Genomic DNA, 10,840 nt, shown 5'->3' with positions numbered 1-10,840 from the left:
AAAAATTCAATTTCAAAGTTTCAAATTCGATTAGAAATTTGTTTTGTGCGAGAAAAATTCAAAAAAAGGGGATTGGAAAAACGGTAAGAACAATTGAATGACGTTACATTTCGAATCTACGTTTACACCAAAATGTCACCCAACTCATTTTCATGAAATTTTGATTATGCTGGCCGTGTTTCACTTTTAGAACACTAAACACTGTTAATCAACACCAAAAAAGCAACAAAGAGACTAATGGACTGTTGTTGCATTCTAAACGAATTAAAAGAAAGATGACGTTTTGGTGTAAACGTACTATCGAACTGTGACGACTTGTGTCTTTGACGGCCAACTTGATTATATTTGGGTATTTTTTTCCTTAAATTTTCAACACAATTTGCACACATTGTAATCAAAACTGAGATATTTTGGACACAGTTAGATTAAAATAAATTTGAGTTGGCGATTGCTTCCACAAAACCCCGAAATTCGCCAATAATTACATTTGCTAGACGTCGCGACGCCAAACTACAGTGACAAAAAACTAATTCTTGCGTCAGATTCACGAGTTTTGAAAATTCCGCAAAAAGTGTCGGCGAAATAGATTTACATTGCAAATCAAAAAAAAAAAAATTGAATTCTTCGCAAAAACGATGGCGAAATATCCGCAGATTTTCCTGTGCATTATCAAGCTGCTTAAACAAATTAAAAAATATTGATTATGAGCGACTAAGCACAAACTAATGTTTCATTTACATTTTCTGCAAGTTTAATCGACACCTGAATAAACAGATACCATTGATTTTCCATTTACTGTTTGTGGTCTCATTAAATCTGCATAAATAGTGCAGAAAAAAGGTTTAAAATTCCAATGTTGGTCTCAATTATCAATAAAATCTACATAAATTTGTTAGCTAAAAACCAAAAAATATCCTTAATTCGTGCGGTCAGGTAGCGCCATTGGGATAAACTCGTGCTGTCATCTAGGAGTCAGTAGCTGCGTTAGTATTATAGAATTAAAACTTGAACCAGACTCTTAATTTTAAATGTTTTATTGCACAAAAGCCTAATACAAACAACAAAAAATTGTTCAACAATATTAGCATCACATACATTACCTATTACATAATTAAATAAGTCAAACAAATAAAGCTAAGCTTTAAATGAATATTGGCAAGATTATATTTATAGCCTTACAGGTAAGTCCTATTTGTGACAACATACAAAAACCACTTAAATCCTAAACTTTACACAACTAAGAATGATAATTTCACAACAGTCTTAGAACTTGTTACAAATACTGGCTCAGATCTACAATACGAAAAAAAACATGATATGCAAATCCTCGATTTATCTAATAATACGAATTTTGGTATCGAAACGCGCAAACACTGGAATGAAACCATGGCCAATTAAAATATCACAGCTAAAATTTTGGATTTTGAATTTGAAATGACTAGAATTTTGTCAAAATATTGTAGCCTGGCCATTAAGCAGGTTTGAATACCTCGTAGGATAAGTAGCTGCAACAAACTGACTACAATACCAAAGTAGTGCTGCTTCCCAAACAAGCTAAACTAGGCTAAAAAATAAAAGAGAGGAACAGACTTTCATAACTTAACTATCAGTCTCTGAAACGTGGTTATAGTGAAACTATCTTTCCTAAGATAGTTCGACTATTCTGGTTTTCCCACTGCTGAAATACTAGAGAGGAAGATAATACAATTCAAGAGAAATTAAAATCTCGAAGACAATCTCAAATTTCATACATAAGTACGGTGCTATCACATAACGTAAAATAAATACAAACAAAATAAAAAAGAGAGCAGTTTTGAAAATGCAAAACCAGACCTTTTATTCAGTTCCCGGGTAAATATGCAATTCGTTTTTATATTCTTATAGTTTAACTTATAGCTAGATTATATTGACACACTAGAATTATTATTTTAAGTGCCTCTGCTCCAACAGACTTACTTAAAATGTTATTCAGCGCAGATTCTCAAATACTGAGTGTTTTTTAACTAATACATTGATAAAAAATAGCTTAGTTGCACACAAGGAAAATATAATTTTGCACGTAATTTCAACAACCTCGATAAAAATTTAAAAAATAAAAACACAGAAACCTACACTAAATATAAAATAAGGAACAAAATACTTTCACATCGTTTTATATCCTTTTAAAGGATCATGTAATCTCGGAAGTCATGTATCATTTAACATTGCCGTTAGCCAACGATTATACTCACACTAAGTTTCTTCATATCGATGCTTATCTTCATTTTTCCAAGAACTCACTTGTATGTGAGGGGGCGGCAGAAAACTCCTCAACGATTGGATTAGTTGGATTGTGTCCATGAGAGCTAGAAACAAGTAAACGTGATACTACAGACACAATCAAAGAAGCGTGAATTCCGTCGGTCGTACGATCAGATAAGATCAAAGTTTTCGCAATCATAATCCGAAAGCTCAACTCGGAGCTCTCAAGAATTCACTTCGGAGGTCTCATCACTCTGAAAACCGTCTCAAGACACTGCGTAAAGACTTACTCTTTTGGAGAGCTTCGGATTGTTTTCCGTAAGGTTTGCACATCGCAGGCCTCACGTAAGTTTTCATTCTTTGCATGTTCTTCATGACTTCTGCGAAGGCTCTGACGATTTTTTCTTGGCCTCCTTCCGAAGACCTCTTCTCGTCAGAGGTTAAACTCGAAGCTGAAGTCCACGCTCCGTTATGCAGAGCTAGGAGATCTTTGTTAGCTGCCGACAAACCTACAAATCGATTTTTTTAATTGCAAAACACCTCCCCGGCGAGTACCTTCTAGATTTTCCAAGTTGGCCCTCAGAAAATCAGTCAGTTTGTGGTCCATGATCGGTAGATCGAAATGAGATTTCTGCTGTCCTTTCGCTAGATCCATTTGTTGCTGCAGCTGCATCTGCTGCCGTTGCTTTTCGAGATTCGCATTTAATTTGTCAATGTTTTGCTGTGCAATTACTCTATTTTGTTGCTGAATCAGAGCTGCGGTTATCTGTTGCTGAGTCGGAGCCACAGATTTAGGCCTATCTAGCAACTGTTGACTGATTTTTGAATCTAAATTATTTTGGCCTGTTAAATCAACTGCGCCCAAACCTATTAAATTTTGATATTTATTTGATTTGTTAACGTCATAGCTTAAAGCATTACGATTACGCATATCGGGATTGTTTGTTTGCGCTTCTCCTAAATAGGAAGGTGTGCTTAAGTGTTGTAATGTTTTTTGAGTTAATTCCATTTGATTTTTGTAATAGCGGCATGCAGGATTTGGGCAGTTTTGGACCACTTCGATGATGAATTCCTTTTCCATGCCGAAATTTTCGCGGCCGATGGTGTACGAGTCCATTACCTTTGAAAAACGAAACAAGTTTTTGGAGATGAACCCTCATCTGTACTTAATTTAGTAAAATTTAGACTAATTTGGCAATAACTGGCCAAGATTAGCGTGAGTTACATTCATAACTCACTCAAACAGTAGAGTAACGAGAAATAATATAAAACAGTGCACTTCTGGTGAAGTTTCCAGACGATCTAACTTACTGCTCTCACTGTGGCTTCCACCCCAAGATGCAACCCATGAGGTCCATTCATGTGCTTCAGCATGACAGCGTTGGCAAAATGCTCAAAAGGAAGTATAATTTTGCCATTTTCCCTCAGAATGAGTCTACCTTGTGAGTCTAAAGTGACTCTTGAAGCCATCATTCTGGAAGAATAAAAAAATAAGAAGTTAATGGCCACCAGCAAACTCACTGTAAATAAGCAGCACTAGGAAGCATCGACGACTCTTTCAACTCGGAAAAACACTGTAAAAGTTCCACCGAAGAATTCCATCCCTTATTTTGTAAATAAAGCTGTAGCAACATATACAACTTCTCTGTAACATAACCTGTACCAGGGAAACCCATGCCTGTTGAACTAGGCAAATCATTAACATTAGTTTGTTGAATTCCTTTAGCTAAAACGTTTTTCATTGTCTCTGCTAGATCCATTGTGAAAGGCAAAGAGATTTTTTCCAGATTGAGAACCTTACAACCTGGAAAATGTATACATAACCACAAATAAACAACAGCACTGCCAACAATCACGAGCACATTAGTGAGATATTTTAATGGTCCACTTACATTATTTCCTGCTTAGGCAGCAATTTACATCCGGAATATAATTGCTAAATGGGGTTTTGTCTGTAGCACAGCTGATTTTTTTAAGCACATTACTTCGGATTCGGTGCTTGCGGCTTCGGTTGCGCAGTTGCGCACAATCGAAGCGAGTGCGTACACCTAAAATCATTAAAATTTTATGCTCCGGAGCAGCAGCAGCTTTGTCTCAGTTCCGGAAGCGACTGGGGGCAATTTGCGTCCTAGATTCCACAAAAAAGTCACGCTAAAAGAAATCATATACAAAAAAGCAATTAACTTACAATTTAAGATGTAATCGCATCGGAAAAATTCGCGAAATACTTTTCAGCGTTGATTCAGCCCCAAATTGAAGTTTTTTTGAAAAAATTGATAAGAAAATATCCGCCAAAACTTCGTTTTTTGAGGCCTGTCAAAAAACTGCGACAAGATTGGCTGCAATTTGGCAAAAACCCCAAAAATCTCAAAGGCTACTATGATTCTAAAATTTTGACAATTTTCATTTCATCAATTCGAACTTCAAAAAAAAATCACTGGAAGATTTTTCATCCCGCACAATTTTTAATGGGTTGTTTCATTTAATTTAAAAAATTAGAACATGAGAATATGCAACCAGTAGTAAGCAGTTTCGGTTGACTTCTCAAAAATTCCTAAATTCATTACATTTGAAGCTGTTTGAAGCCGTATGTCTTAGCTTAGCGGACCGCTGTCATTTTGACGTGCGTTTGACAGCTTTTGACGTTCCAATTTCAATTGTGGTGTGCATGATTGTTATTGTTTTGCCGAAACGGTAATTCAGAGCAAATTCGCCTAATTAATGTAATGAAACGTACTGTGAATATTTCGCTTCGAAAAACAGTGTTTCCGAAACAAAAACTATTGTTTTAACCTCACAACGCGCCGAACACAGCATGTATCGTACAGACAAGCAGTTTATGACCAACCCGGCAACAGCCCCATCGCGTATCTACATTGGGGCCCTTCCGAAGACGATAGTTGCTGCAGATCTCGAAGAAAAATTCAAAGTCCATGGCAGGATTCTCGGTCTTGTCCTCCAAATGGGCTTCGCCTTCATCCAATACGAAAACGAAAGTCAAGCGCAAGCTGCTATTAAAAATCAAAACAACACAATGCTCCACGGTCGGAAAATCTGCGTAAGACAGGCTTTAGATAAGAGTCAAAAAGGGGCGAATAATCCTCAAAATAGACGTCCCATGGGCCCTGGGCCAAACCAAGGTCCCCATCAAATGCAAAACCAAGGCCCGCATCAAATGCAAAACCAAGGCCCCCATCAAATGCAAAACCAACTTCAAGGCCCCCCGAAAGACGGACCTCCTGCGCCGCCGCCACCGCAGGTTCATAATAATCAACCTATGCATGAACCTCCGGCGCCGCCACCGCAGTTCTCGCAGCCTCCTGAAGAGCCCCAGAAGCCTGAGTTGGAGCAAGAAGATGTGCCTCCACCGGTACAAGGGCGACCGCCGCCGCCGAGGGTTAATACAGGACCGCCGCCGGGGAGACCCAACGCGGGACCGTCGCCGGGGAGACCCAACGCGGGTCCACCCCCAGTGCGGCCGAATATAGGGCCACCACAAGGGAGAGGGAACGTAGGACCGCCACCAGCTCCCGGTAACGTGGGGCCACCGCCGATGGTGGATGAGTCGGTGAAGAATGATGGCCCTCCTGAAAAGAGGTCGAGGAAACGACGAGTTAGGAGTAGAGACCGGTTTCAGCAACCTGTAGATATGTACAGGGAGGATGGTTATTATGGGAGAGAGGATTATGCTCCCCCTTCTGGGGGCTATAATAATCGACCTCCAGTAATTGACCAGCCTGATAGAAATGATTGCGAGATTATTGTTGTCGCCAAGCAGTTGACGTGAGTCTGTAAAACGAATCGGAAAAAGTTTTATTGTTTTATTCCAGAAAGTACGCGGAATATATCGAGCAGAGACTGAAAACTTTGGGGCTGATAGTGGACCTACTGTTCCCAAACGAAGACGTACCTATTGGTCGTGTCCTTGCCAATATCTCCAGCAGAGGATGCTTATACGCCATCTTAGTAATGCCCCAAAACGAAGAACACAGAAGCTTAACTTTGAACATTTTGCACGGGCTTCCACAAGGTAACTCTCTGATTCCAAATCCAAATAATACCATTCTTCTTAGAGCACAGAAACATGCCCATTGAAGACGCCTTGGTCTTAATCACCCGGAATTTCGACGCCTACATGCGCGGCGACAAGTCCAGCGTCGAAACCTTGGGACCCGGAGGAGTACTTAACGTTTCTGATCGCCATCCAACATCCATGCAGGTAATAATTACCATCCTTACTTCTTACAGGCGCTCTTAAAAATATCTTCCAGTTACTCCTGAATCTCTTGGCTGAAAACAGACAAATCACATCGTCACAGTACGATCGGTTATTAAAGTATTTACAAGAAAGACGAGAAGTACAGCATCTGCATGAAGTTGATGAGGGAGTGGACCAGATGTCGCAAGAATCCAACAGTAAACAAGCGGAGTTACAAAGTCGGATTATGAACATTTTAAATAAGACGTCAAGTGATCAACCGCCTCCAGAAGCGCCGCAGCCGCCAGACGTTGCTCCTCCGCTGTTGAAGGATCCTTCGGTGCAGAAAGCGTTGGACAGTTTGCTAGGGGGCGAAATGTTTAAGAATATAAGTGTAGCTTTGTAAGATGGATTTTATCAAATTGGACTTTATGGGATGTAAGAGTGGAATAGAGTTCTCCCCATATCGAAAAGTATTTTTTTGGTGGCAACACCGGTAATCTCCCGCAAATGTGGTAAATTATGTAACGAGGATTATAAGGTGCAAAAAAGGCTCGCGAATGAAAAGATTCAACGGATTACGTGTTGCGGTTTTTGAGTACCCACATTGAAATGGCATAAATATTTATTAATTACCGTATCAACCTTTGTACAGAAGAGAAAGAATTAAAAAAAAAGCGATATATAAAAAATAATTCTGTGGTATCAAAATTAAACTAAAAAGAATGTAACACAATGAAAAACAAAAACGATAAAAATAAAATCTATAATATACATCAGTACTGAAATTATACATCAATTCTTGTCACATGTAGTTTTAAAGACAAACCTATAATTTACGAACACATGCGTCACATTTTAATGTTAACAATCAAAACGAGTGCAAATAAATTTAAATCTAGCTTATTGGATTACATGGTAATTTGAAATTTGAAACCAAGTTCGCTTTAATCACATTTTGGTATAAAAGAAAATAATCACTCTAATGAAAAAAAAGTTGGTGTTGTTTTGCTTTAAAAACTATCTTCACTATCATCTGGAAGATTAGCAAAATTCAAAGCTTCTGGTCGGAAACCAGCCAAACGTTCTGAAGGGACATCCTCGTTGGCGTGAGAAGCTGCGGATTCTACAACGGTGCTACTTCTTCCAATAGAAGGATCAAAAGCTTCTTTAATCTGACTGCTGGCTCCTTTGGGATCTAAATCAGTCGCCCAACTAAAATGCATTAACGCTAGATCCTTATTGCCTAATTTCTTATGAACTTTGCCTATTAAGTAATAAACTAGGGATTCTTTGGGGACCATTTCTTTTAACTCTTCTAGTTCCTTCAATGCTTCTGCATGTCTACCAAGAGCGAAATAAATAGAGCCTCTGTGGAACTTGCACAACGGGCTTTTTGGGTTATTAGCTATGGCTAAGTTGAACGTTTTTAGAGCTTTTTCAGTCTGTTCCAGCGCGTGTTGAACAATTCCTATGTGACAAAGAATGACGGAGCTTTGTGGGTTGATTTCCAACGCTCGCGAATAATTAATCTCAGCTAAATGATACCGCTCTTGTTTCGAATAAATCGTTCCTATCCCAAACCAGGCGTTGTAGTGTCTAGAATCTAGCCGAATAGCATTTCTAAAACAGCTCATAGCTTTGTCCAATTCTTCAGTTGTGATGTATTCATGACCTAGAAGAGTGTACGCGTAGGGGAAATTCGGATCCACTTGGACCGCTCTTTGGAAAAATTTGATAGCAGTATCGTGTTCCTTATGCAAGGAGAAACAATTCCCGCTGACACACCAAGTAATTGGAGAGTTTTTATTTAAACTGATTAGATCTTGGGCTAGAGCTGATAGCGTCACCTCGCGTTGCAACTGCCACAAAGCGGTGGAATAAACATCCATGAATTGTATCCTGTAAGGTTCTAAATTGTGCACCCTGCTGAAATATTTAATACTCGATTCGTAATCAGCCAATTCGAAATACGCAAGACCCATCAAACAATACACCCATGAGGTAGCAAACTGATTTGGAGGCAAAGAGTTGAATTCTTCTATAGCAGCTTTACAGTCGAAATTCGATAAGTGTAAATACGCTTGTCCTAGATTTCTTAGAAGACACATTAAACCTTCAGCACTCTGCTTCTGAAGCAACAACGCTTGCTGCACGCAATTCTCGATACTATTACTACTACTTATTGCACCTTTCTCAACCTTTACATCTGTTGAAGTCACCGTTTCTGTCTTCTCCTTCTCGAGTCTGTTTCGCGTGTTGAGTTCCGTATACGTGGAATTCTTGTTCAAGTTGCATTTGGTTATTCGTTGTTTTGTCTTTCTTGATGGGGACTTTGGCGTCGCGAACTTGTTCCGGTTGGGCGATTTGTTATTTTCCTTCACCGAATAACTATTACTAAAGAGGCGAGAACTGCGTCTGACGTTCGGGCAAGGAGGTACCGAAAGACCTATAGTTGGAGTTTTGGTTACATTTGTGGATTGACTAAACAAAGGTTTGCAGTTTGTAAGAATCGGTTCCTTTCGGTTAATGAACTGATCCACTTGCGCTTTCATTCTTTTGGCCAATGATTGATGATGGTTGTTTGATTCTGTTAGCTTCGATTGCGACATTAGATTCGGTGTTCCAAAATACGAGTCAGAGGGAGAATTCTCCAGAAAGTGACCGAAGGATGGCGTCGTAACGGCCTGAAAACAATGTTAGAACCCGAAATTTGATTCCTTCTTCCCCACTTACGTTATTTGGGGTTTCCATCCGAACCCTCATCGGCTTCATCTTCGCGGAAAACGGCATAATCCCCGAAAGCCACAAAGACTGCGTGTTCACCGGGTTATCCTCCGGTGTACACAGCTTCGAACTCGTATTAACCCCTGAATTAAAATTCACAAGAACTTGCGGAGGTGTTGTAATATACGCCTCTTGACTATCAGAATTTGGCGAATTGGAATTTGTTATTATGACACTTTCAACGTTACTTATATTATATCCCTGGCACATGGATAGGTTTTCGACACCCGAAATTTGAAATAAATTCTGTGGATTTGGTTTATCGCCGATTTTACATAAATTTTCAAAACTAGACCATTGAAATGGATTCAATTTTAGTGCTCGTTTCCATGCATCAATGGCTCGCGTCTTTCTCTCAGTTTTAGCAGCTATGTTACCCAATAAGGACAGAGCGAATGACGCCTGGTCACCGTATTCTGCCGTGACGTCGTCTAAATTGTCCGATTCGGCACAACTTTTCTGGAGGAGAGCTGCCTCAGCTTCCGCGTATCTGAAAATGGAAAAATTTCCTCAACATAATTCCAAGCAATGAACGCGGAAATTTTCTCTTTGTCTTTGCATTGGTTTTGTCTGGCCAAAGTAAACTGATTGAGAGAAAGTAAACAGGAAGATCCTGTTAAAACAATTCGCGGAATAGTCAGACAAGAACACAAAACACGACTATTTATTCCTGGATGTTATTTTAATTGAAAAATCGATTTTTAAACTGTTTTTATTCTTGCAACGCAACGTTTTATAACTCTTCATAACAATTAAAACAAAAAATTCTCAAGACCTTGTAACACTACCAAAAACACTTTTCTTTCTGTTTTTTAATTTTGAGTTCACTGGTCTAATTGATTATGAAAACAATTTGTTTTCACTATTGCTCAAAACAACATTGACCTCTTTAAAACTGACGCAGCCTATCAATTAGTTAATAATTCCCTTTTTCTATTTTTATATCTACAGACATCCTTTTGCTACTTACTTCTCCAAGTCATAAGCACACATTCCCAGCAAATATCTGCACTGAGTGGAAACTGCTCTTTCTTTGAGTATGTGGTATGCATGGTCCTTCTGGCCGCTTCTGTAATATGCCGTCGCCAAAAGCAGTAGACTATCATCGGATTTCACTAAAATTCCACAAAATAAGACAATGCTTTCTACAATCAAAGACAAACCTTCAGCGTAGAGTCTCTCTGACAAGAACACGGCGTCTGTATAATCGTAATGGTTCAAGCAGTGCCAAATGGCGGCCTGAAAAGTAATCGGATGTAATAAAGCTTGGGAAAAAACGAATTGTTTTGAAGAGGTTAACTAAAAACTACCTGCACTGGCTCTTGAACAATCATCATCTAAGCGTCCTTCACCAAATCAGTTCATTAGATTTACGCAAGATTTAACCTTAGCATGAGTTACACGTGATAATTACACTGCTACACATTTACTGTTTTATAGTTATGATTATTTTTGCCTTGTTTGACGTCGAACCACAAATGCTGCTAAGTCAACGGCCATTTTAATTTCGATCAATTTATAAATAACAGTAGCCAACCCAACAACGTCAAATACGAAAAGTCCCTAATTTCAAACCGCAAACGTCAATAAATCATTGATTTTTGGTAGTAAAAC

At 38.9% G+C, this 10,840-nt stretch overlaps 3 protein-coding genes across 4 annotated transcripts; 1 reads left to right on the top strand and 2 right to left on the bottom strand.

Moving 5' to 3' along the window:
* Positions 1-1,018: 1,018 nt before the first annotated feature.
* LOC148179872 (uncharacterized) lies at positions 1,019-4,351 on the bottom strand. Of its 2 annotated transcripts, XM_088030466.1 has the most exons (7): positions 4,134-4,349; positions 3,763-4,045; positions 3,553-3,715; positions 3,163-3,361; positions 2,797-3,108; positions 2,532-2,750; positions 1,019-2,345 (listed from the first exon to the last, which is right to left on the bottom strand). In XM_088030466.1, exons 2-7 carry the CDS (start codon positions 3,999-4,001, stop codon positions 2,233-2,235), a joined length of 1,245 nt encoding a protein of 414 aa, XP_087886592.1. In that variant the 5' UTR covers positions 4,002-4,045; positions 4,134-4,349; the 3' UTR covers positions 1,019-2,232. The 2 variants fall into 2 exon arrangements, with proteins under 2 accessions (XP_087886592.1, XP_087886591.1); XM_088030465.1 differs by having other exon boundaries at positions 2,797-3,361; positions 4,134-4,351.
* A 468-nt stretch (positions 4,352-4,819) lies between these two features.
* Neos (nuclear receptor coactivator protein neosin) lies at positions 4,820-6,912 on the top strand. The gene is made up of 4 exons (XM_088050546.1): positions 4,820-6,024; positions 6,072-6,271; positions 6,315-6,460; positions 6,513-6,912. The coding sequence occupies exons 1-4, from the start codon at positions 5,057-5,059 to the stop codon at positions 6,843-6,845; spliced, it is 1,647 nt and encodes a 548-aa protein (XP_087906672.1). The 5' UTR covers positions 4,820-5,056; the 3' UTR covers positions 6,846-6,912.
* A 134-nt stretch (positions 6,913-7,046) lies between these two features.
* Cdc27 (cell division cycle protein 27) lies at positions 7,047-10,775 on the bottom strand. Its single transcript, XM_088050545.1, has 5 exons — positions 10,537-10,775; positions 10,390-10,465; positions 10,197-10,341; positions 9,176-9,716; positions 7,047-9,126 (listed from the first exon to the last, which is right to left on the bottom strand). Exons 1-5 carry the CDS (start codon positions 10,561-10,563, stop codon positions 7,453-7,455), a joined length of 2,463 nt encoding a protein of 820 aa, XP_087906671.1. The 5' UTR covers positions 10,564-10,775; the 3' UTR covers positions 7,047-7,452.
* Between the last annotated feature and the right edge of the window lie 65 nt (positions 10,776-10,840).

The sequence above is a fragment of the Gnatocerus cornutus genome, chromosome 2 (genome assembly GCF_029298725.1).
Source record: "Gnatocerus cornutus isolate USDA-ARS CGAHR chromosome 2, icGnaCorn1.1, whole genome shotgun sequence".
In the NCBI taxonomy this organism is placed as follows: Eukaryota; Metazoa; Arthropoda; class Insecta; order Coleoptera; family Tenebrionidae; genus Gnatocerus; species Gnatocerus cornutus.
This window is presented reverse-complemented; position numbering and strand designations above follow the sequence as displayed.